Source organism: Hetaerina americana, unplaced genomic scaffold, assembly GCF_022747635.1.
Source record: "Hetaerina americana unplaced genomic scaffold, ioHetAmer1.1.p SCAF_1, whole genome shotgun sequence".
In the NCBI taxonomy this organism is placed as follows: domain Eukaryota; kingdom Metazoa; phylum Arthropoda; class Insecta; order Odonata; family Calopterygidae; genus Hetaerina; species Hetaerina americana.
This window is the reverse complement of record NW_027286069.1, coordinates 98,086,624-98,112,724: the sequence shown is the minus strand read 5'-3', so window position 1 is coordinate 98,112,724 and position 26,101 is coordinate 98,086,624. Positions and strand designations below refer to the sequence as shown.

At 38.0% G+C, this 26,101-nt stretch overlaps 1 protein-coding gene across 1 annotated transcript in view; it reads left to right on the top strand.

Annotated features, from left to right (window-relative positions):
• The window catches only part of LOC139692771 (adipokinetic hormone/corazonin-related peptide receptor variant I-like), a 310,976-nt gene that overhangs the window by 151,577 nt on the left and 133,298 nt on the right, over positions 1-26,101 (top strand). The window contains exon 6 of the mRNA XM_071591087.1: positions 252-459. Within this exon, the coding sequence (XP_071447188.1) occupies positions 252-459 (208 nt within the window). The remainder of the gene's footprint in view (positions 1-251; positions 460-26,101) is intronic.

The window sequence follows — 26,101 nt, the reverse complement described above, 5'->3', positions numbered from 1 at the left end:
ACGATACTTTGGTTGGTAAAATTCGCTTGTTGATATTTATTTGAACTGATAGTTTCTGTCCATTGCATATTTTAATTATTATTAATGCAAATTAATCCTTCATAGCAGCACACATTATGAATCATCTGTCGACCTGTGAAAATCAATCTTTTAAGGTCATTGAACATTTGTGGACAAATCTCGGTGCCTTTTGGTTTGTGAAGTGTGAACTGTGTGCTGATATTTTATTTTCTCCTTTTATCTCTTTCTAGGTGGCTATATTCCACGTGGAGCGACATCCAAAATTCACCTGGTTCGAGCAGTGTGTCACATTCAATTCGTTCCCGTCCAACGAATACGAGCTTACTTACTCCCTCTTTGGAATGGTCATGATGTACGGGCTGCCCCTGGTCATCATTACATTTTCATACATTTCCATCCTGGCCGAGATATTTCGGAGATCGAGGGATTCCGGGTCAGGTGAGCAACACCCACGGGCATCTTACTCTTCCTTCTCCCCTCCCATTGTTTTAAAAGCCTCGTACCCAGCTTACGGTAGTCCGTTACCTAGTTCCATTATGACTTGGGTGCAGTCAAATCGGCTAGCATGGGTTAGGGAGCAAAAATGTGTCGTTTCCAACCGTAATTCAGATTTCTATCCGTCGTAGCATATTAAATGCATACATGGATGTTAGCATATTCTGATTCCTATGATGGCTTCACACGTATGTTGATAACAAATACATTTCCATCTATAAAATTTTTGATATACAGTGTCCTTGCTTTAGCTTTTATACTATATTACCTCGAAACCTGTGGTGATATCATTCTTCTCTTAATGGTTAATATTAACTGTTAGTTCTTTATCAAGTTTTTGGATTTCTATAAAACATACCTATATTTATGTTTGTGTACGTGAATCATGAATAACTTGAATTAAGATAAGTAAAAATTGTAAAAAACTAGCATTAATGATGACAATTTTATCTAAAATTACGAGAGAATTCTTACTATATTTTTACTTAAAAGTGCATTGTGTGTCGCTGAACGTGTTTACAGATGGCGAAATGAAATTATTTGGAAGATGCTTTTTTTTCTATCTGAAGTGGGAAAAATAATTGCAAAGGAATCGAATATTCTATTGACGTAAGTACTTTGAATGCCATGACATAGCTTTGATATACGTACAAATAATCGATACTAAGCGTAGGGTGGATGGAAAAGAATTAACTTACAATGAAAATCAAGCTGTACGATGAGGGGTGGATGTTAAGAGGACTAAAGATTTTAAATATAACTCCGTATTTTTGTAACTTAAAGTTCGCTACAAAGTTACTAATGGAAAAACGTTTTTCAAACTGCAGAAGACAAAGGATGTGTAATAATAAATTCTGCGCCCGATGGTTCAGGATCTGTAAGCTCCCGTCTCTCTATTTGGATATATGAGTAACGTGAACAAAGATGCAAGAAAGAAGAATAAACAACTATGACAGTTCTTCAATTTTATTTCTATTAGCTAAAAATGGCATTTAAGCACAAAGGTAAGATTTAAGTTTCATTGATACTCGTATTACTGGCAGTTTGAAAAAAAATACTCTCTACACATAGATAATTCTGCAATTCCTAATTCTAAAACGATAAAACTCAAGCTTCCATCAAGTCGTTAGTTTCAGAGTTTGCAGAGTTGTACTCTTTATGACGTTTACAGTTGCTATACTAAAAATCAATCATATATATATATATATATATATATATATATATATATATATATATATATATATATATATATATATATATATGGAGAAACCATGGTCGTCCATATATTTATATTAATTGTGGACTTTCTTTTAAATATATATTTCTATATATATATATATATATATAAAAGTAAGTCAAGTAAGTCCACAATTAATATAAATATATGGACGACCATGGTTTCGCCATTGTGTGGCATCATTTGTACCTGAAAACAAGTGTGTCAAAAATGAATTTCTTTATTCAAACAGTTAAAAATATCCCCGGCTTACTTAAATATAAAATTTAAGCTATTAGCATTCCAGAAAATATAATCGCTTCACCTCGAATTTCGATAATCCCAAGCAACGAAAACCGTAAAAACCGAAAATTAAAAGTGCGTCAATTGAAACCAAAATATGTATATGCAGGAATAAGTGCTGAAATAAACATCCTATGAGGCACTAATTTGTAAAATATCCTTTTACTAATTTTGAATATACGTAGAGCCAATCAAACTTTTAGAATCTCGACTTTTGGGGCGAACAGTACTCGTAATTTGTCAAAATCCACGCTTTCAATTTTTTTTCAAATAATTTCTCACTTATTCTCTCCATTTTCAAAGGGAAAGCAGAATCACATGGAGTTCATCGCGCTACCGTCTCAATGGATACGATGAAAGGAAAGAGTGGTAGCATTAAGACGCATGTACTGAACGACCTCACGCGCTTATTCACGAAAACCCGGGGCAGTCACGACATCTAAAATGGTTCGGTGCTGTTCGATGATTTATCGTGTTGTTTGCTCTGTCAATGTGATCGTGTTCAACATGTATGGAGTTGAATAGACTGGAAGGGCAATAAATGAACAATTCTTCGCTTTTCTTTGCTCCACCATATGCGCTCATCATTCTAAATAAAAATAGTACCCCTCTATTGATTGCTTTCTTGAAGTGCAGTTTCTTCCTTTTTCTCATTAACGTATAACTAATTTCACATAAATAAAAATTTGAAAAGATTTAAATTTTAACTAATAAAGCTTCAACTATTTTTAGCTCGTATCACCGTTAATGGACGTCTAAATTATTCCCTCATTTCTCTCTGTGTCATAACTAAGCTAGTTTTGTCTTTCCTAATATCGTAAATGCTTTCTCGCTTCCTGGCTCCAACTTCTTCAATCTCCCTTTTAATACCGTGTGACGCTTTCTTCCGTTATGTAGCTTTTTTTCAGTATAAACATGTACGTATGTGTGTGTGTGTGCATATATATATATATATATATATATATATATATATATATATATATATATATATATATATATATATATCCCTCCCCGGACTACAACCTTGACGTGGTGGAAGGGCTTCTGCGTTCCGATGACCCCTAGAGCTGTGCTGGCGGGAGTAATAATTGCTCCTGGTAGGGTCACCCATGCCAGATAGGTCGAAGGTTAGGAACCAGACGAAAGGTAGTCCACGCAGCGTCTGTTCCTCAGTGAGGCGGCTGCAATGGCGTCTGACCCCAGTGGGGCGGCCAGTAAGTGATGGTGTCACGTTAAAAAACTATTGTGGAAGGCAACGGGAAACCACCTCAATTATCATTCCCAAGATTTAAATGATGGACAGAATAGAGATTTTGAGTCCTGGCAACTACGGGGCTCGGCCCAATTGGCCCTGTGTCGTGCCCGGCAGCGGAGGAGGCGAGGCTTACGGCAACAGGGAATAATATACAGCGGCGGGGACGAGAGCCAACGAGGGGTTGCCATAGTATTAAATTAAGAGGTAGGAAAAAGCTTAGTAAACATAGAGCAGGTAACGGATAGATTATTACTATTATGACGAACTTTATTATTATTCAGGTATACATGCTACCGAGCAACCATAAGGAAGAAGAGGTCGATAGGATATACGATCAGTTAGAGGACATAATCGCGTGTGTTCCGGCAGGGAAAGATTTGATATTGATGGGGGATTCGAATGCAACGGTAGGCGAAGGAAGAGATGGTGATGAGGTCGGCGACTACGGTTTAGGCACGAGGAATGACCACGGGGAGAAAGTTGAGTTCTGCAGGAGACAGGAGTTAGTCATCACCAAAACTTGGTTTAGACACCACAAAAGACGCAGGTATACATGGAAAATGTGAGGTGGCTCAGAAAGGTATCAGCTAGATTATATTCTGTTTAGACACAGGTTTAGGAACAGTGTGATAAATTCGCACAGCTTCCGGGAGCGGATGCGGACTCTGACCACAATTTAGTTGTTATGTAATGTAGCGTCCGTTTCAAAAATATAAGTCAAGGGCGGCGAGTTAGAAAATGGAATTCTAGAAGCATTAAATGGTTTGAAAAGGAAGGAATACAAACAGGCGGTAGAGGAAATCATGGAGGATGGCAAAGAGCTAAGTACTATCGAAGAAAAATGGAAAATTATCAAGAAAAGGTTCTCCACAGCCGCAAAGGACACTATTGGAACCGTTAACGCGAAAATTACTAGGAAACCATGGATCAAGGATGAGATGATTACAAAGATGGAGGAGCGGAGAAAATGGCGGAATGAAAATATAGAGTTAGGCAAAATGAAGTACAAAGAATTAAACAATAAATTGAGGCGGGCAACAAAAATAGCAAAAGAAACATGGTGGAAGACGCAGTGCGAGGATATGGAAAGTCTGCAGAGGAAGGATGAAATCGGTGCGCCGTACAGCAAAGTTAAATCTTTATCGGGAAGTAAGAAAGGGAGATCTATGCTAACATTTAGAGATAAGGCGGGTAAGGTAATAGTTGACACAGGAAATATCCAAGAGAGATGGAAGGAATATATAGAAGAACTGTATAGTAAAGAGCTTAGACCAACAAAGTTAGACATTGAAAAGGAACCTGACATAGAGGAAGATAGCTAGGGCCCAGGCATACTAGACAATGAGATAGAAAGGACATTAAGGGAGATGAAACTAAATAAGGCCGTGGGGGTGGATAACATTTCCGCGGAACTATTGAAATGTTTAGGAAAATGTGGGAGGAAGAGGCTATGTGGGCTGATTTGTAGTATTTATGAGGAAGGAATTTGGCCGGAAGACTTTGTGAGATCAGTTTTAGTTTCTATCCCGAAAAAGGTAAAGGCTACGTCATGTGAGGACTACAGGACGATAAATTTGATATCCCACGCAGCTAAAGTTGTTCTCAGGATCATAAACAAAAGGATAGAGAGCAGGGAAAATGATTACTTAGGGGATAATCAGTTTGGGTTTAGGAAGGGGAGAGGTACGCGTGATGCCATTGCAGTAATGAGATTATTAATCGAGAGGAATATAGAACACAAGCAGGAGGTGTTTGCCCGTTTCGTAGATTTCGAAAAAGCGTTTGATAGAGTGAATTGGGAAAAACTAATGAATATATTGCATAAAATAGGAATGCATTGAAGGGAAAGGAGGCTAATCCGCAACCTGTACATGTCTCAGACTGCTCAGGTGCGGGTGGGGAACGGGGTGCAGTGTTAGGAAGTAGTGTAAGGCAGGGTTGCCTGTATGCAGAGGAAATGATCAAAGAGGCATGGGAAGAACTGGAGGTAGGAATGAAAGTGGGTGGGGAATTCGTAAAATCAGTTAGGTTTGCTGATGACCAAGCTCTAGTCTGTCAGTCAGCCAAGGGGTTGCAAGCATTGCTGGGTGCATTGGAAATTTAGTGCGATAGGTATGGGATGAAAATCAATATTAATGAAACAAAGGTTATGCGATTTTCTAGAAAGAAAAAGGCTAAGCTTAACATTAAAATAGGAGGGCAAAAACTGGAGCTGGTAGAACAGTTTACGTATCTCGAAAGTGTTTTGGACCAACACGGTCAAAGTAGTAGGGACATAAGGAGAAGAATTGCCCTAGGCAAAGAGGCTTTCACAAGGAGGAGGGAGTTGATGAGAGGGACGTTGAGTAAGGATGTTAAGAAAAGACTCAAAAAAATTTGATATGGAGCGTAGCTATGTACGGCGCGGAAACTTGGTCATTGAAACAGGAGGATAGACGTAGACTGGAGGCTTTTGAAATGTGGGTTTGGAGAAGAATGGAGAAGGTGAAATGGACAAAGAAGAAAACAAATGAGGAAGTACTTGATATGGTGGGCGAAGAGAGGGGTTTGTTGGGAGCAATCCTATGGAGGCAGGAAAATTGGATGAAGGGGGTATTGACCGGCAGCGGGTTGTTGAAGACGGTAATTGAGGGGAGAATGTTAGGCGAACGAGGAAAGGGAAGGAACAGGATAGGGATGTTGGACGGGATGAAGGTGGAAGAAAGTACTCAGGGATGAAGAGGGACCTTATGTAGAGTAGGATTTTTTGTTTTGCTAGGGGTCACAAATTATTTAATTAGTAATTATGTCCATCCAAAAACCTACCTTAACCGGTAGATTACCTTATAATAATAATATGTGTACACATATAAATAGCTGACCCGGTGTACTTCGTTCCGCCTAACAATCAATGATCAGTTTAGTTACACCGATTATATAGTAAATCAAGAACGGCTGTACCGATTTTAATCATATTTTACTTGTTATAATATAATGAGGAAAAAAATTCAATAAAACTACAACATAAGTATTACAATGGTTTGTCAGAAAGACGTTTTCTTTATTAAATCTGTGCATATATACATTCGGGTTTATTCTCTTGAGTCAAGGACCTCCTGATATTGCAACATTTTTTCTTTTGTTATCAGGTGCAAAGACAAAGAAAGCGGATGGTTTACCAACACGAAAACATGCCACATACCGGTTTAATTTATATTGACCATGAGAATATTATGGGTTGGCTAGATTCAGACCAGAAACACTCAACGATTGACCTTGTAATTTGTTAATCGTTATCGTGAATGCAACACGAATTGGAAATGGAATTTGTTTAAACTCAAAGGGTATATCGGTTGGGATCATGGGAATCCTCGGAGTGAGAACTTCCTCATCTATGGCTGCGTAGGTTTTCGCGGCGGTGGTTTGAAGGATTCTGCATTCTCGGGTTTCACCGTGTCGTTGTTTGAAGATGACAACAGTTTCGCCGAAATTGCATTCGGTGTCTTCAGGTCGAAGATAAGGGACTCGGATTTTTGCCACCCTTATATAGGTGGTCTCGACTAGTGGCTACTCGCTGATTGGTCTGTTTCCGGAGAACTCTCTTCCACGCGTTGTGGAGATTTTCTTCACTGTAATTTTTAGAGGTTAGGTGGAAGAAGGGCTTGATGAAGTCGTTAAATAAATAAATAACTTACTATTAATATGCTGTGCTCATTAATAAGGAATGAACAAATAAATATATCTGCACTTAACTAAGGAATTTCAGAATCCCACGTAAAGAGTATATCAACGCATCATATCATATCAAATATATTCTCGTGACTAAAGTTTCAGCATGATTCAGTCATTCAAGTTAGCCTATTGGTTGATGTCTGAGATTTTGGAATAGAATTCCTTTTACTCGAGTAAACTTCAGCGACTGCATTAGCCAGAGAGAAAAAATCTGGCTATTTCATTTACTCATCATAATTAAAAGAGGCGTATAACCAAGTTTTTTTGATGGGAATAATGTTTCGGATTTTCTCAAATTTAGGAAATTCGTGGCACTTGAGTAATGGACATTTTCGAAAATGCTCTAATACGGCATATTCATTTTCTAAGATTAGACTATCCTTTTTAACGTTTGCTGGTAAATAAATAGATGCAACTATAGTAAAAGAGAATAACTGAATTAAGATAATCGCATAGATAATATTAACGCTGGTGTGTTATGCTCACTTCCTAATACTCAGGAGTTCACGTATTTGGATCGCTAATAGTTTTTAAGAAAATCCGAGAAGTATATGCTCTAAGGTCTGTTTCCGTGGAAGCCTAATTCTGCAAACGCGGAACTTACAACAATGAGTGACAAAATTTCGAGCGTCCTGCACCTGTGTGAAAGGAGATCAATGTTTTCAGTGAACGTGCTTTATTACATTTTAATGGATAAACCTCCGTCAAAACTTCATCATAGACGGTAGAGAGTCGTTAGTTTGAGAAATCTCTCCAATACTCAAATTTCTACTCCAACTATTGAGTTTTTGGAGTGAAAATAAGCACCGTTCTACTGAGCTTCCATTCGTGGGCCGAATTGACCGATTTTCAGTTGGTTTCAGCCCTTTACTATCTAGAAAATCGAACAAAAGATACTCCTTGGTCAAATGTTTCCGTTGTGAATGCCCTGCTACATGTTTCACGTGAAGTATTGCTTGATAGAAAATTAATGTTTCCATCTGCATGAGGTTCCAAATATCAGTCCTATTTAATCTTGAAATGGTCAAATGTACTAAGTTTTAATCCCACTTCCAACATATTTAAAACTTACCCCGCTCATATTTCATTCCCAAAATCATCTCTACTCTAGGGAGAGTTGGTCGTTCAATTATATGACCGGGTTATCCTTGATTTTAACAATCATCAGAAAAAATATGGGGCAATACGAAATGGCGAATAAAATACTACGAAAATTGATGAGTTGCATTTTAAAATCATTTAAATTTTACCATTTCCACTATTTTGACCGTTTCCACCAGGAAAATCACCTAATTGCAACGTAATTCTAAAATAATAATAATAATTTACTGCATGGTAATAAAATTTAGAAATGAGGGGAAGTCTTTTTGATAGAAATGAGCGTCAAAACACTGAATGTAGCCATTCCTGCATGTTTTTGAATGTATAAAATTATATTTTTTGCAATTCATAGTGGACTCCAGTGGACCACTTCAGATCATAAAGTTGACATCAAAGAGATTTATATTGATGAAAAAATTCTTCAGTTTTAATAAGCATTTCGGCCGCGCAAAAAGTTTCAATGGGGAAAAATATTCTACCGGGAGTCCAGATTGGTTCATTTCTATCAAATGTATGTGTTCATTTCTTTTCCTCGAGATTCGGTGGCGTCGGCAGAATTTTGAATCTCGAGGCCGAAGGGATAGTCCTTTAATTAACAATTATGAAGTTCCGTGTATTTTTTGATATAGCTCTCATTTTTTTCACGGCTTAGGCTTTCTTCAGTTACCAACTTTCTTAGAGCCTTCATTGCCTACGTGCTTTCCTCCTCCAGCCTCAACACCCACGTATTGTTTTCACTTGTATCCTTGCTGCATCCCTCCCACCTCGCCCTCTCCCGCTGCCGTCACTGTCCACTCAATGGAATTGGACTGGTGGGAGGGACAGGTAGAGGTAGCTTATACTGACGAATGGGAAGAGGAGTATATGTGGGGAGAGTGTAGAGTGAATGCGAGGGAATGGATGTGGGTCGCCCCGATAATTGTGTCCAGATGCGAAGGGTGGCGCGCTGGGGATAAGGTTTCACTCACTCTTCCTAGCAGTTGCTTTATTTTCTCTCGCCCCCCCCCCCCCCGGTGCGGTTTCCTCGCCACTTATCCCCGGCCTTTCTCTCTTTCAACCCCATGATCCTACCCCAGAATTTAGCGGATATCTCCTCCTCCTTCCCTTCACACCCTTCCTTCCTCTCCAGAACAGACTCCACGCCCTTTCGTCACCCTCATTAGCGGTGAAGGCCGTCCCACCTCTGGACGAACGAGAAACTTTCACTACACACTATGCACTACGCAACTCCGAAGTCGTATTTTACGCGTAGATAATACTCTGAAACTGTTGGACAAGGTAATTTTCTCTTCTTTTTCTTTATGCCATGTTTACGCTGCGTCTAAGTTTTGATGTTCTCCATCTTTGGAGCGTCCTAATTTGTGAAGCAAGTTGCATATCGTATGAGTATACATTGGAAACATATTTCATTGTCTCCTGCTTTAAGTTTTTAATGCCTTGGTGAAAAGTCTACAGATTTTTATATCTGCCAGAATGCAATTATTAGTATTTTTACGAGAATTTTCCTAAGAGTTGGCATTATTTATTTTTAGGCGCCTATATTACGAGGGTCATCCGGAAAGTAGTACCCGTTCGTGAAATAAAGACACAAAAGTAAATATTAACAAACATAAAAAATTTTATTTGAAAGAGGATACTTTAAACTACTTCTCAACATAATCTCCAAGCAAATTAAGGCATTTGTCATAACGTGTGACAAGTTTCTGTATTCCTGCTGCATAGTCCTTCGCCGCCAGCTCATTGAGATACGCGAGGGACCCATCTTGCACAAATTTTTGCATAATGCAGATGGTGTTTAACAATTTCATGAACAATTGTTCGAGAAACATTGGGAAAATGCTCACAGATGTCATCAATTGTGACGCGCCGATCGTTCCTCACGAATTCGTCAACTGAGCTCACCAGTTGGTCTGTAATGACAGACGGTCTCTCCGAACGCTCATCGTCGTGTGTGTTCCCCCTCCCCATGTTGAAGTTGCGACACCACCGCCGAACAGACGACTCGTCCATTACATTGTCTCCAAACACCTCCTTTAATTGGCGATGAATATCACATGGGCGAACGTTTCTTGCATTGAGGAATTTAATCACTGCCCTCACTTCACAACTGGCGGCGTTCTCAATTTTTTTAAACATTGTAAACAATCACAGAAACAACACAGGCAATGCTAGCGTCACGCAACTTGGCTCAGAGAAGGCAGACAAGCCACTGAAGCTATCTGACCTCGTCCAGCGGCTACTCGCGTCGTCAGCACTTCATGCGGCACGAACGGGTACTACTTTCCGGATGACCCTCGTATAATGAGCGACCCTAATTCCAATCCTATGTAGCATTTATACCAATGATTCAATAATTTATCAAACGTTCAAATATAAAACCCAATCACTTTCTTCTATTCAGGAAAATATAAATGCATGATGAGTCGTTACAAATAGTAGCAAACTGTTAAAAGGCTCTTTGGAATTTATACTTTTCAGAAATATTCACAGCAATTAATGTGATTCATAATCACCAAAGTGAAAATTATTGGATTCTTGTATATTAGGTAATTTTCGTTTTTCAATATATGCGCATATTTCATGTTTATAATTCTTGACTGTATCAAGGTACGTCATAACCAATACGGGTGTGCTTACTAACACAAGAATCAAAGTGATGGGCAGATTTATACGTATTTACAATAGTATATGCCATCTGGTTTTGAAGGTTTGGATGATGCTTGGCGGCTTTATGTATTTGCGCATCGGGTGGATTTCCTCCCTTACCACTTATAATTCTCTTCTTCATTTCCTCTTAGCGGGCGGAATACGTTCAGGCATCACTTAATGAATTTTTATCATATTCACAGAAAGAAAGAAACACCCTGTTAAACCACTCAAATTTAAAAAAAAATGGCCCAGGTTTGGATATGTTACGCATTCATTTTCAAGGTACCTTCTACCAATGTACCCTCCTCCATGACCGTTTTCCTTCTTCCTTTTCCTGCTTATCTAATATTCTACCTCAAATTACGTCCTTTTAATACTGGCCTCTTAGTCTTAGTATCTCTGCCACCCACTTTTTTTCCTTCTAGCAACTTTCTCTTTTCCCACCATATTTCCAATTTCATCATTAATTTTTCTTCAACTTAATTGTTCGTTCTTTTCATTACGTACTTCTTCGAAGCCTCTATTATGTTTATCCGCTAAGACCAAGTTTTGAATCCATAGAGCGCGACGTTTCATCTTAAAGCCTTTAGATATTTTACATGAAATAGTATCAGGTGTGACCCATTTGGAGCTTTCTACGTTCATTTTGAATAAATAAAATTCATTGGTACTCTTTTGCATTTAAATTATTTTAACGACCATGGTTTCGACCCAGAGTGCCGTTTTAAAAGTATCGGGTAAGTGAGCATTCACATGAACATATTAGCTTTGGGATATGGGTAGGTGGTAGTTTCTAGGTTGGAGTGGTTTTGGATAGATACGGCCAGGTATTTGACTATGGATATGGTGCATCGCGTTTACGAGCAGAGAATGGAATGGGACAAATGATTATTGCCAGGAAAAATATTAGTTAGGCTATATATTATCAATTTTAAATTTCCCCAAGAAATTCAGCTTAAGTCGATTGCCCATTTAATGTCAAATAACTGCATTAATCTTTCCTTCAAATCTTTATGCACCGTGCCTGACACAATTTCCCTTATTTTTGTGAATACTTCTTTTGCCATAGTATTGATCTCCCAATCTATAATATTGTGCCTTATAAACATTTGTTAAGAAGGTATTTTGCAATATATAAGCTCTTCCACCTGATCTGTTTTATTTCCTTCTACTTTAATGTATATCTTAGCCTATCCATTCCTATTTAAACTCATAACTTTTGTTTTCTTGTAGTTAATTTTCTACTCATACTACATTGGTCCAGTAAAGCCATCAATAAAGTAATCTCTCGAGTGTCTAATTCTGAAGCATCTCAGAAAATGAAACTGACTTATCAACTCTCCGCCAGCTATAGTATTTCCAGCACATGCTATTTCAATGTCAATTTTTGTACATGCATTGTAGATATAGGTATACATGTAGGAATCAGTAGTATCCTAGTACATGTCGGAACCTACTTCTAAATCTACATGTAGTTCACATGTACTACATTTCGGAAATTGAAATTACCTAGAGAAATATTTATTTTTGTGATTGGGAGTAAGAAATATCAGAAAATGCAATATTTATCCTCAACAACTTAAAATTTCATGGTCAAAATTTTGATTTAAAGAATATTTTTGTAGCATTTTATATGCGTCACTTCTCGGTCTGTCTCCCTCCATGCTGGAGATTATCTGTGGCAATTAGATTTCAGGGCCCCGTCGCGGGTTAATTTTCGTTTATATACGGATAAATAGGGTTTTCCGGGATTGGGAAGGAAGTTGGTGGAATGATGTGGTTACGGAAATTCTGAAAAGTCTCATTTATATGTTTTGCTGGACATTTTTCTTTGGGCTCGTCATGGTAGTTACGTATTTCAATGGGCTCCCTGATTATCTGGATGTTAAAATATCTTTCCTCTGCTAGGATTTTTATGTGTTTCATGATGATTTGATGAGTCTCAGCTGCGTGTTCATTAGTAGTGGAATGCTCCTCGTCATGTAATCTCAGTATTCTCATCTTTTTTCCGAATGACCAATCTCCTAGTTTCCCCGTTATAGCCTTGAGGAAAATTGAACTAAAGTGGAGTGTACACTTCCAATACCCCGTTTCGAGTTCGGGAAGTGCCATAGATTTTATGCATCGGCCTTTAGGAGAAATATATTTTTTGAGTTTCTTTCTGCAAGGGTCTGCACCAACAAAAATTATCGCTCCAAAATCTTTAATTCCAATCCGTAACGTGCGATGATAAAAAATAAAATATCATATCTTTTTTGAAGAGGCACAACCAATTTAATCAGCCATAATGAAAAAATATGAACGGAATTGAGGGTAAATTAAATGCTTATGATGAATGAATTTAGATTTTAGGGATTTTAATATTAAATAATGAGAAATCCAGTGTCATTGATGATGAAATTCTTACGAGTCGAACCAAATATCATATAATAGTAAGAGTCAAGGAATCGAGGTTTAAGCACAAATATGTCAAAATAATTAAAGGAGTTTGAAATACCATGCTATTTGTACAACCGCCATTCATCGGAAATTATCGTTTTCTGCGGAAGATACCTAATTTGTCCCCTCTGTAGGGCATGTCCATGTGTCCAAAAGGGGATCAGTACAACTCTTCCAATGATTTTGTTTGATCAGCTATTTCATTAAGAAATAAAGACACGTTTTTTCAAACATACCTGACATAAGATACTTAGTTAATTATAAAATATTAATATAAGATATAGAGAACTTACCTTGTTCTATTAAAATTGATTTCAACATCGCTCCTAATACACTCTATAACCGATGCTTCTCCCAAAGGCATGTAAATTATTCGATACAGATTTTAAAATTAACCGCTGATAGGAAAAAATGAAGGTTAAATTTAAGTAAAATTATATTTAATTCATAAATTAAAAAATGGTTTATCGGTAATTTAGGTGTTCTAAACGTAAAAGCGGAATGTATCTTGAAGCTAATTCTATTATTGACAGTTTGCGAGTCATTTTATTCTACAATAATTCAAGTGCATATACTCGTAGATATTCATGTAGTGATGTTTCTACGTTTATTTGCCTACCTTCTGCTTCTGGTAATGCTCACCAGTTTCAATATCCATCCCTGCCAATTTCAAGCTCTCAGGACATTCCAGAGCTTCTGCTATCTCATTCCTTCCCGAAAGACGATAAACCCCCAATAATGCAGTTTAGAATGATATGAAGTCAGTATTTCCCTATGAGAAAAAGGTTGAGTAATTGATTGGCATTTATGCCAGGACCGAATATAAAATATATTGATACAGACAGCTCACGCCTGAGAGGAGAACGGCATGGATAAAATATCTGCTGTATTTTAGACCAATACTTGACGTAATGGGAAAATGCCAAATTTGATGGACATGAGGTTGCAAAGTACCTAGAATGATCCAGAAATATGTGTGTGGTATGAGGAGGTAAGGGATGGGATAGTTGAAACGTTAGGCATTGACTAACCGGAATAATTCATAAAGCCTAGGCTTGAAGTGGCAAAGGAGAAATTCTATCCCCGGAATAAAAAACTTAAACAAATGGATTTGCCAATAGCATCTATATGGCAATACCTTTGCCATTTAAAGTGGTATCCGGTGAAAAATTTCATTTATCCGTTAGTCGTTGTAACTGAGCGTTTTACCCTATTTATGCCGAGCAGGAGGGTTTCCAGAGAAATATTTCATTTGACCGATGTTATTTCCAACTGCACATTTCTCTTTGACCTTATGAAAGAAGTTTTGGTGCAAGTAATTAAGCATGGGAATTTTTCGTACCATTCCTGCCCTTTCCCTATGCACTTTTCGTTACAAGTCAGCAATCGCCGGCGCTTTGTCCTTCTTTCCCTTATTCCCGCCTTCTCACTAATTAGTTGTGCATCCTATATTGTTAATACCGTCCTGGCGCTTCATGTGCACCTTACTATTTAGGGAGTAATATTAGTATAGTTCTTCGATAAGATTATTTACGCACTAAATAAGGAAAAAAGGAATACATAGTTTCCTTTTAAATGAAAAAAAGATAAAATGTGTTACCGCGACTTGTGGCCTAAAAATGTATCCCTTTAACATCAACGTGTTTTCAATTATTCTCTCCCCGTCCGCTGTTTCCTCAACCCTCCAGGTTTACCTTATCCTATTGCCTATCATCACCATCCGTCCTTAATGAATCACTCGTCTCTCTTTCTCTAATTAATGCCCGGAGTCCTTTTCATCGGCTAGTTTCTCATAGCAAGGCCAGGCTTTGAACATCGTTCATTCGAAGAGCCGTTCACCGTTTGGTGGTTATCTTGCTTTATATTCATTTAGTGGATCCTCTTGGCTCCATTAATTTTGACGTCGAAGTATCAGTGAACTATAATTTTGGGACTATAAGATATTTGTTTCAAATTTCAATAAATGTTTACCATTTCACCTCAAAACCTTTGTGTGAAATATTTTATCATTTTTTCGTTGGATTTTTTATGAATTTATAGAAAATCAAACATACTTACACAGTCCAAATTACCCTTCTCTTTACGAATTAACGTACATAGCTCAATTCAAAAACTATAAATGAACTCCCAAACGGTGAGGCATAAATACTTGATTCCTCTCGCGCCTCATTGTCACTGCAAACCCAATTAAGATAAAACGAAGTTTTTACTGAATATAGGCATATTTTTTCATGGTTTTCAGCCTTAAGGTAGTATATGCTCGGCTATTGTTAAATTAAATTCCCAGTAACAACGTAATCAAAATTCGTCATCATAAATATTATTTCTGGGTTTTTCTATATTCGCAAGTTCACCGTGTACACAGGATTAAATTTTTGCATTATGGAGCCATCGACAGGAGAATTAAGGCATTGGTCTATTGTGACTACCTGTTAGCCTGGCAGCTACATGCGACAAGAGCATCGCGGTTAAGAATAGAGTTATCCATCTAATCTTTATCAGGGGCCAACATTGTTTCACTACGGTGATCTAACGGGAACTATTGTGTCTGTGTGATTAGAGGGCCCTTACGCTTGATTAAGTAAATAAAATGCTTTTACAAAATTCACTAAAATATTTTGAAAAACCATTATTTATTTAATTTAATAATATAAGCTGTTTTTGGTCAAATTTGAGCAATTCAGGTACGAATTTCGCCGCGACCCGTCCCATGCCCAAATCATTGATAACGGCACCAGCCAATCGACATGTTTAAGGTCCTCAGCAACTTCTCTAACGGTGATTCGACGATTGGTCAATACTATTTCCTCACTTCATCATTGTTTTTACCTGTTGTTGACGTGCTCGGGCGTCCGTCACGTTCTTCGTCGTTCACATTTTCTCGGCCCTCTGAGAACATTTTTTGCCACCGATAAACGTTGCTTCGGTCCAAGGTAGCTCCGCTACAGTCAACATTCGGAATGCGTCCGCGCGCTTAATTTCGTTTTTCACACAAAATGTGATACAGATTCTTTGATCCATGTTTTGGAACAGGCAAAAATCGAAGACAAGCCAAAACACGTCCAAGTAAAACAGCTGTCAATAGTTACCTGGACATTCAAAATGGCCGCACGTTAAGGCAATCAGTGCCAACATAACGCCACAAAAAAATTGAAAATCAAATGTACGTAACCCGCGGAAATTCCTAATTCGCGTTACCTTTTGAATAGATCTCGGAAATGCTACAGGCAATCAGGTAATGCCGTTAAAATACGATCTCAAAAATCGACTTTTTATAATTTAATACGGCATTAATATTATGTGCGTAATTTATTAAGAACCAAAACCGACCTAAAATGTCTTCCCGTTATGATTTTACATAAATAAGCTTTTCTGATCATAAATAAAGGTAGTTATCATTGGCTCAATTTCGTATTCGTTCGCAAATTACTTCAAGCGGTGCTTTTCATTTTGATGCCATTGGGCGAAATAAGCTCGAGAAGAATATCCGATGTCGATATCCTGTTTGGGTACAATGTGATAATAGTCGATGATTTATTTACTTATTTTTTTGAATTTAAAATAATCTCCTTAATATCCTGAAAGCCATCAAGTGTTTCAGGGTGTCCTTCGTATGCACAGTAAAAAGGGACTTTCAGTCACATATCGTATAGTTACGCAAGAAGCGTCAGCATTTGCTGTTGCAGACATACTATACGTGTTAGTCTATCTCCACATTGCTTTTCTTTTCAGGTCCTTATATGTTGTGACTCAAATTGTACTTGTTATGTCATGCTGAAATTTTTTCCTGGCCTTCCTATTCCTTTTCTTTCAAGTAATTTTCCCTCCATTATATTTTCAGGAAGTTTTCATGCCGCACGACATGTCCAATAAATTTAATTATCCTTTTCTCCATTTCTTTAATTTAATTACTATCGTCTTCAACTCCTCTCCATCCTTCAAATGTCTGTTGCTTTTCTTGTCTATCCAGTTCTTATTATCCTTCTCCAAATCCAACTTTCCACTTCATTTGGCCATGACTTATCCATCTTTCACTAAATTCAAGTTTCACAGTCGTAACAAATTTCACATAGACAAGATTGGTTGTTACAAAAAACCTGTCGTATAAGGTAACAAAAACGGGTACAAAATTCGTGAAGAGAAGACCGAAATCATTAGTTGAGAAATCATTCCAACAAAAACAAATAGCTAATTCCAAATATTTTCTATCAAGTAAGCCAAGAAAAAAACGGGTGAAAACTATGTAACCAAAATTAAAAACACCAAAACTCTTCAAAAACAGGCATTTAGTATTAGCTTATTAAAAAAGTTGGGCTATGAGACTTCTCTGCAAATTTCAAGAGTTACGCCAACTGCATTACCAATCTGACCATTAATAAATTCCCGTTTTTTTGTGAATTTTCTGATCCAGGATACATCATTCCGGTTTTTCCGAAAGATTTTTTAAGTGGATATTTTACTATCATTTGGAACTTCATCGAAATTGTTTTGTTGTTTCACAAACCATACATTAAAAAGATTTTATAATGTTTAATCCAGTAAAAATTTCATAATTTAATCATGTTGAGTCACAATAATTATTTTCTCTTCCATCTCGGCCATCATGTATTGTTATTTAAGCCGAGCCACATAGTAATAGCGACCTATTGGATTCATTTCATCCAAAAATCAAACTCTTTCGGGTCGCCGGTATCCTACCTCATCAAATAAGTGTGTTTCCGAGGAATATTATTCATTCCCAAAGGAAATTTGCAGTCATGGTGACGGCTGTCCCTCGGATTTCATTTTCCGTGATTCGTTACGTGGCAAGACGATTTCTTAGAATTCTGCCTCCCGGAAACGATCCCAATTTCTCCTCTCCTCTGACCCTCCCTGGCTCTCCATTTTTCACCAGATTTTTTTTGCCCATTTTTGTCTCCCTTTCGAATACTCCTCGATGAGCCCGCTGCTGGTTTGCTCCCAATCTCCTGTGAGAGGAATATGAATGGAGTCTAGTCGGAAATGGAAGGAGAGAAGGTGGATGTTTGGTTTCCGAATATTTCGGACTTTTTTCGAAGCGATCTTGCTGGGTGTTGATTACCCGAGATATACTGGAGAGCTGCCTTTAGGGCTTGCGCGAGATAATGACAACTGTAAAATATTTCCTCAAATATCCCTAAAGAAAATTGTTGGGTAATTTTGCAACTTGATTATGTCACTGTATAGCAAAAATCATGATTTATAAGGTATATATCTAAAGAATAATTTACACTTTCCACGAACGAGCATATTAGTAGTAGTTCATATGGAATTGGAGTTGCCAAACTTGAGCTCGTGTCCCTTGTTTCCATTTAAAAATAAATGGCAGATCTCGATCTTGAATTTTGAACCTTGAGAATGAACTAGTGTCCGTAATATTTTGGGTTTCTGTATAGCTATGAAAGTTTATTTTCTTATCATTTTTTGATTGTAAATTAATCTCGAATTGCGCTGAAAAAATTGGTCAAAAAGCAAATAAAAGAATATATGGGTAATGAATCGTGGCAGGGACCTAATTGATATGAAGTTACGCCTCTTCTATTTGCATCTCATTTACCTGCAGCCCGTTGAATATTTTGATGAAAATATCAGGTGGCCAAACAAGTTTACGAATTTGCAATCCCCAAGGAAAAAATCAGGTTTCCTGCTTCAGGTGAGTTCTCAAAAGTTTTCATACTGATTTAATAATGAATATTTCCTCCACTGAGATGTGCTACGAGATAAAGTTTTCTTGAACTGGAGACGGTCTGCATTCGAGAAATACATAAATATGCCTACTTATAGTCCAGGAGTAGTACGAGCTCTTTCTACGAAATTAATATTTAAAAAATGCAATAAACATTTTATATTGCCGGCCCCGGTGGCGGCGGGGTAACGTCCTCGTCTGCCATTCCAAGGGTCGCGGGTTCGATTCCCGCCTGGGTGAGTTTCCCTCCATCTAGGGCTTGGGTGTTTGTAAATGTGACATTGTTATCGTTGTTAATAGTTCGATGTAAAGGCCAAAATGTGCTGTTTTCGGACTTATACTGAATAAATAAATAAATAAATAAATATTGCAATAAAAAAGTATTTACGACATGAAGATAGTGTGAAACCTAATCCTACCTCCCGGAAACAATCCCTATTTCTCCTCTCTTACGAACCTCTCTGGCCCTCGCCTTTTCAACAGATTTTTTACTTATTTTTATCTCCCTTAATTATTCTCTTCACGATGAGCTCGCAGATTGTTTTCTCCAAATCTCCTTTGGAAGGAATATGAATTTATTCTGGTCGGAAATGGTAGGAGAGGAGCTGAACGCATTGGCTCCGAATATTTTGTAGTTTTTTCGAAGGGAGCTTACTAGGCCTTGGTAAATGCCCAGAATTAATTGGGGTGGGTTATAAAACAACGGATGTCACAAATTAATTATATTACGTTAGCATGAGGGCTATTTTTTAGACTTTGCATATTATTTCCTTTGAATTTAATATTTTTTTGTTAAAATATATCGGCTGATTTATTAAACGGTCGAGGGTTACAGGAAATATACGATTCAAGGGGAAAAAGAGAGAGTATGTGGGAAAAAATTAGCTAAATTAGCGGCAGGTACATCTTTATAACTGGTACTTCTTCCAAATGGAAGGACCAGGAGTATCGATTTAAAGTAAATTTCGCAAATTGCGGTCGAGACAAGGGTAGAACTTTACCCTAGAGAGATAGGAATTCAACCCTTCAATGTTTGCAGAATGGTGAGGTCGACAGTTGGCTTTTCTTCTCTCGACTCCTCTCGCATATTTCCTCTCACCAGTCTCTTCCGTTTGACTGGCCTATGTAAACAAAAACTCTCAGTGTTAGCAAACATCGCTGTGGACTCCATTTTCTCATTAATATTTTAACAATTAATAGGCAATTATACCAGCTACAGGGTTCGTCCGGAAAATAAGTGTACTGATTTTTTCCCGCCGCTCCAGGCGCGCCCAGAACCGCTCTGACGGGCTGCGCTTGGAGAGGGGTATGTTGGCAAGCGACGCTGAAAAAGGCAGTCGGCTCTGAGCTGTGGTGTAGTGAGGAGCTCTGTTAACGCGAACCTCCACGCTCGACCCACGTCACGGAACGCGATGCCGAAGTTTTTGGAGCAGCGTTATTCCATCAAATTTGCGGTAAAGCTTGGGAAATCGTCTACCGAAACTGTCGGTATGATTAACCAGGCTTACGGGGAGTCAGCCATGTCCAGAAACATGATCTTTCGGTGGCACAAGATGTTCGTGGAGGGCAGAGAAGAGGTCGACGACGAACCACGGCCTGGACGCCCATCAACGACACTCACCGACGAAAATGTGCGAAAAGTTCGCGATGTACTGAACTCTGATCGTCGTCTTAGTGTTGGGATGATAGCAGAGCAGTGTAATGTGCCAAAAACAATAGTGCACGAGATTAAAAACATCTGGCGAGCGATCAAAAACATCTGGCGGCTGCATCACGACAATGCGCCGTCTCACACCGCGCTTGTCGTGTCGGACTTCTTGGCCAAGCACGGCGTGGCAACGCTGCCGCACCCGCCCTACAGCCCGGACTTGGCACCACCGGACTTCTTTCTGTTCCCGAAGATAAAGAGGAGTTTGAAAGGAAGGCGATACGGGACTTTGGACGCCGTCAAAGAGGCCGTGACGACGTGTCTTCGAGAGGTTCCCGATGATGCCTTCGCGGGAGCGTTCCAGGAATGGGAACGCCGCTGGAACAAGTGTATCGACTCACAAGGGTCCTATTTTGAGGAATATTAGCTTAAGATATGTAAAAGTGTAATAAATTTTTTTTCCTGAGCTCAGTACACTTATTTTCCGGACGAACCCTGTAACTCTTCCACGCACGAACATTACACACCTAATTCTAGCAATGAAGTAGTAATAGGATATTGAGTTGAGGGTAATACCTCAATTTTCCAGATGATCTTAAAAATATCTAGAATATAAGTGAAATAGTCATTTGGTGCTCTTATTTACATTTCATGCATTTGACTTTATTATAGTTATAACTTGATTGGCGCAATCAAGCTTTCAAAGTTATCTATCAAATCGCCCCTAGGGTAAGTAACCATGGTTGAGTGGACATAAATATGAAAAACAAAATTATAAATTGATTTTATGGGAAAAAGAATGCATTTCAGCGAAAACATAGGTATTTGTACAATAAATTTGGTATTCTAAATTAATATCGTAAATTTCGACCATTGGCTAATAGGCTAACGTTGGTTCTGATCAAATGAAAGACCAAACTAGGTATTTGGGATGGAAATGTAGGCATTGAATAAATATCTAGCCACTTCTGGGGCAGTAATATTTCCAAAATTTTGTGAAGAAGTTTGGATGTGCAATATTTGAAAAGTGTTTTTATGCAGCAAAGCAGTTTGGCAATTGCTTAATGTAACTGCTTGCATTCTTTGAACATAAGTTAGCCGACGACCACTACAGTTAAGGTGTAAGGCAAAATGTTAAAGGAATGTTCCCCAAGTTTTCTCCGTTGCCCGACCGTTGAAACTAATTGAATGCGGATAATGAGGAAAATGGAAGATAAAGACTTTAGCTGTCCAGTCGTCACTCCCATTTACCCTCTACTCTGTATGTAACCTCCCTTGTGTATTTTGTGGACACTCATTTACCACTTTCCTATCTATGGCCATCAGAAGGATACAGGAACGTGGGGACCCAAGGACTGACGAGTGAGGAAAGTTCGCCTCATGGGAGAAACGATACGATCCCTTTAAAATAGTGGAATACGCTACTTTATGGTTTCTTTTTGAGAGCTAAACAATTTCCTGGTTTAATATTATCGTTTATGTTCTCTAAATCATTGCAATTTCAAATCACACTATATTCCATCGTAAGAGGCTCTCCTGTTAATGTACACCTAATACAGTGTTCAAAATTAAATTGTATTATGATGCATGTAGTAACCTATTTTAAAATTGAATTATTTGTAATATCCACCAGTCTCCAATGAACATGCGTTGGGGAACAGGTATATACTCGTATTCCATTGGAATAAAAGTTTAATTTCCACTACACTGTGGGAGCAAGGACTATAAGTCCTGTATGCCCATACTTCATCCGGGCCGATGTTGCAACACATGTTCTAGTGATATGACTACCATGTTAATTATAAAAATGGAATGAATAATAGTAATAAAATTACATTATAATACACAGTCTACAGTAGAGTATTTCAGAAAAACATAATTTTTTGAACATTTATGAGGGCATAGTTGGCAGTCTATTATTAAGTACGACGAGTACCTTTATTACGACCTATAGGGTCCTGAGAGGAGATATTTATTGGTTAATCTTTATTCTCCCAAACTTAAATGAAAACTATTGCATGATTATTCATTCATCGCTACGGAGAAACTATCATTATACACCGCCTTTATGCGCATAAATTATACATAAAAATAAAATAGTAATCAACCCTAAGGTTGGTTTGGTAGGCGATGGTAGAGTTCACCCAGTACTAGGCCCAACGGCTTGTGAAATTCACACATTAGGGTAGGGCGGCTATTCCCTTTTCTGTGCCGGTTATGGTTTCCCAGGAAGATTTGGTATCCGAAAAATCACATACCTTGAATGGAGCTGCAGGTACCCTGGGAGCCTTGTCTGGGAATCGAACCCGAGTCCTCTGGGCAGTAGTTCAACGCTCTACCCCTGGACTGCCGCGACCCACATGTGTAAAAATATCGTTCATAAATATCATTTATTCAATAACAATGTATTATTATGCTTAGCAATTGATATTTCAAAGAAAATTAATTTAACTTGTTATGCAAAATTTTATTTTCTAACGAAAATCATTTATTAAATTCTTACTTCGACAAATTGAAGCATACAATTAGAGAATTTTTAAAATCCGATCAGCGAGAGAGGCAAAGTTTCCACGTCGTCATCGCACGAAATCCTTGAAAACTGGAACCGAAAGCAGCAGCGACAGAAGAGACTGCTAAAGAAGACGGAACCAGTTAGAATAAGAGACTAGGATATTAAGACCATTTTGAGTATGAAAAAGCTAGAAAATAAAAATCGGGGAATGGAGAGAGGAAATTTTCATCGTTTAGAGATATTCGAGGTGAGATTCAAGGAAAGCATAGATTACTGCAGGGATAGGTATAGAATAATTTGGGAAAGGCTTCAGCAAAGGAGTGACAATAATATTAAACATAAAATTAGGAAGAAGTGTAGTAAAAGTAGAGTAAACGAATGATAGAATATTATGTTATATTAATAGAATATTAGTGATAAAAACTGAACCAAGGCACTTCATTATCATTCATTTTAATCGTGTAGGAACCTCCTTAACCTTTCTGGTGCTCACTTCACGTTTGAGGCCGCCAGGTGTGTAGCAGGTGGGTTATTCGAGCACTGCAGGGCTTTTTATGATTAAGGTCTAGGTCAAATAATGGGTCTCTAAAGTGTTCTTTGTCAAATTATTTAGCTTTAAATTAAGTGCGGCTTAGTGCTAGAAATACCCACAATAGTTCATTTAACACGAATCAGATAGCACCGGACGGGAAATTGAACAAGGAATTCAATAGTAAAAAGAAAACGATCCTCGTTTACAATTCCAAAAACTGTAATGTCAAGGAAGCATTATCTGTATTGGTAGTTAATTGCCGAAATTTAAAAAACAAAGTCGCAGAATATCATCACTTTATTCAAAACACAGGCTCAGATATAATTATTGGGACAGAAAGTTGGTTATCCACTGATGTCGCCGACGGTGAAATTTTCTCAAAATCCACGATGAACTGATAGCTATTTGTGAAAACGATAGTTCGTCTTGTGACACTGTTGTAAGGTGGAAAAGGAATTTAAACCGGCTACATGTCCCTCACGGACGATCTGAAAAGTCAAAGACAATCACCTACGGACGATGCTGCCACAGTGAAGAAAATGGAGGACTTTATCCTATTAGACCGAATAGAAACCATCAAAATGACCATTAATGAGATTGATCTTAGTTTCGGTAGTGTGTGGAAAATTATTAACGAAGAACTCAACAATTCAACGGTGTCAGCACGCTTAGTTCCACGATTTCTGACACCTTTTAAGAAGCAAACACGGCGCGACCTTCAATCACGACCACGGTGCGAACGGCAATTAAAGCGATTTGGCTTTGAAAATTTGTCACATCTGCCCTATTCTCCCGATCTCGCCCTAAGCGACTTTTTCTAGTTCCCAGAACTAAAAATTCAATCGCAGGGTCGGAGATTTGACTACACAAATGACGCCTATGAAGAGGTGGAACAATGATTTTCGACAAATCTGCTGAGTTCTACGGTGACGGCCTTCGATAGGTCAAAAAACGCTGGGAGACATGTATAACTCCGGATGGTAAAATGTAAATACTCATAAGCCTTAAAAATAAAAAATAAAAGTAAAGTTTCTACCTTATTATTTTTAGCAATAGTAAAATTTTACCATTTACCCTCGTATCATGAAGGGAAAATCGGAAGCCGCAAACGAATCTTTGGAAAAGGTTTACAGGAAAAGGACAAGGAAATAATACATTACCGACGACATGAAAATAAATAAGGAAGGATATTAGAGAATATGATTCTGAATGGTTGTTTTGAAGATGAAAAGGGCACTAAGAGAATTAAAATTAAATAAGATCGTGGGAAAATTTTCAAGGACTCATTCCTATTAAATACGACGGAAGAATTTTCCTGGAAGATATCTGCAGATCCTTGTTAGTTTCCATTCCAAAAAGATAAAGGCACCTTTTAATGAGGGCTACAAGACAATATGCTGGATCGCACGCAGCTTAGGTATCAAATGGGATTATATATACATTGTCAGAGATGAGAGAAAATTATTATTAAGGTAATTGTCATTTTGGTTTCAGATCAATAATTGAAAGAAATAAGGGGAACATTTAGGATGCGAATTTTTGTATCGAAGATTTCCGAGAGGCGTTTGCTGGAGTTACATGAGTAGTTTTAATGAATGTTCTACAAAAGAGAGGTGTGAAATAGATTGCATAGGCAACTTATCCGCAGTCTGCACATATCTCAGACTGTTCAGGTGCGCGGCGGATGGAGAGTCAGGATGGGCAGTGCTAAGAAGAGGGGTAAGGCAAGGGTGACCACTAATCACCCGTAATTTTTAACGCATTCGTAGAGGAAATGGCAAAGGAGTCATGGGGGAAATGATTTTTATGGAGGAATTCATAAAATCAGTTAAATTGACAAATGATGACGGTTTAGACAGTCAGTCAACCAAGAGGCTACAGCCATTGCGCAGGATGAGATGCGAGACCGAGTTAGAAAAAGAATATGGATGTTGGACTGAATGAAGGAAGATAGAAGGTGTGTGGCATTGAAAATCCGTTAATCATAGCGGGTAGAGTCAGGTTTTTTTCCTATCAGACGATGTATTATAATTTATTCACTCCATATTTATGAAATTAATAGTAGGAATCTGGTATTCTTTAGAGAAGTAATAGGTACTTGACAAAAAAGACTACGCATTGTTGTGGGGAGATGTTGCGAGAATTATTATGCATAATGCATGTCAAATATTCTCTAAATGCCATACCTCCTAGAAATTACTTCGTCCACGGTAATAAAAACCTGAATAAGTTTTTAAAAAATCTCTGCAGTTTTTTTAATTCTCCAACTCTAGTGAAGTACATATCAGACAATGAATTTCATATACCACAGTCTATATAGGTATGGAAATGCAGATACGCATTTATCTTACTTTGAGTATAATGCAGTAAAACCGTTTTGACTCCACTGGAGAGAAAATTCAAATACGTATTACCTTCGAGAAACATAAATTCTGCTTAAGGCTTCTTTTAAAATTTTGGAAATAAATGTTTAGTTCGAGAGGGGAGTGGGTATTCGAAAAGGAGGAGAGAGGGC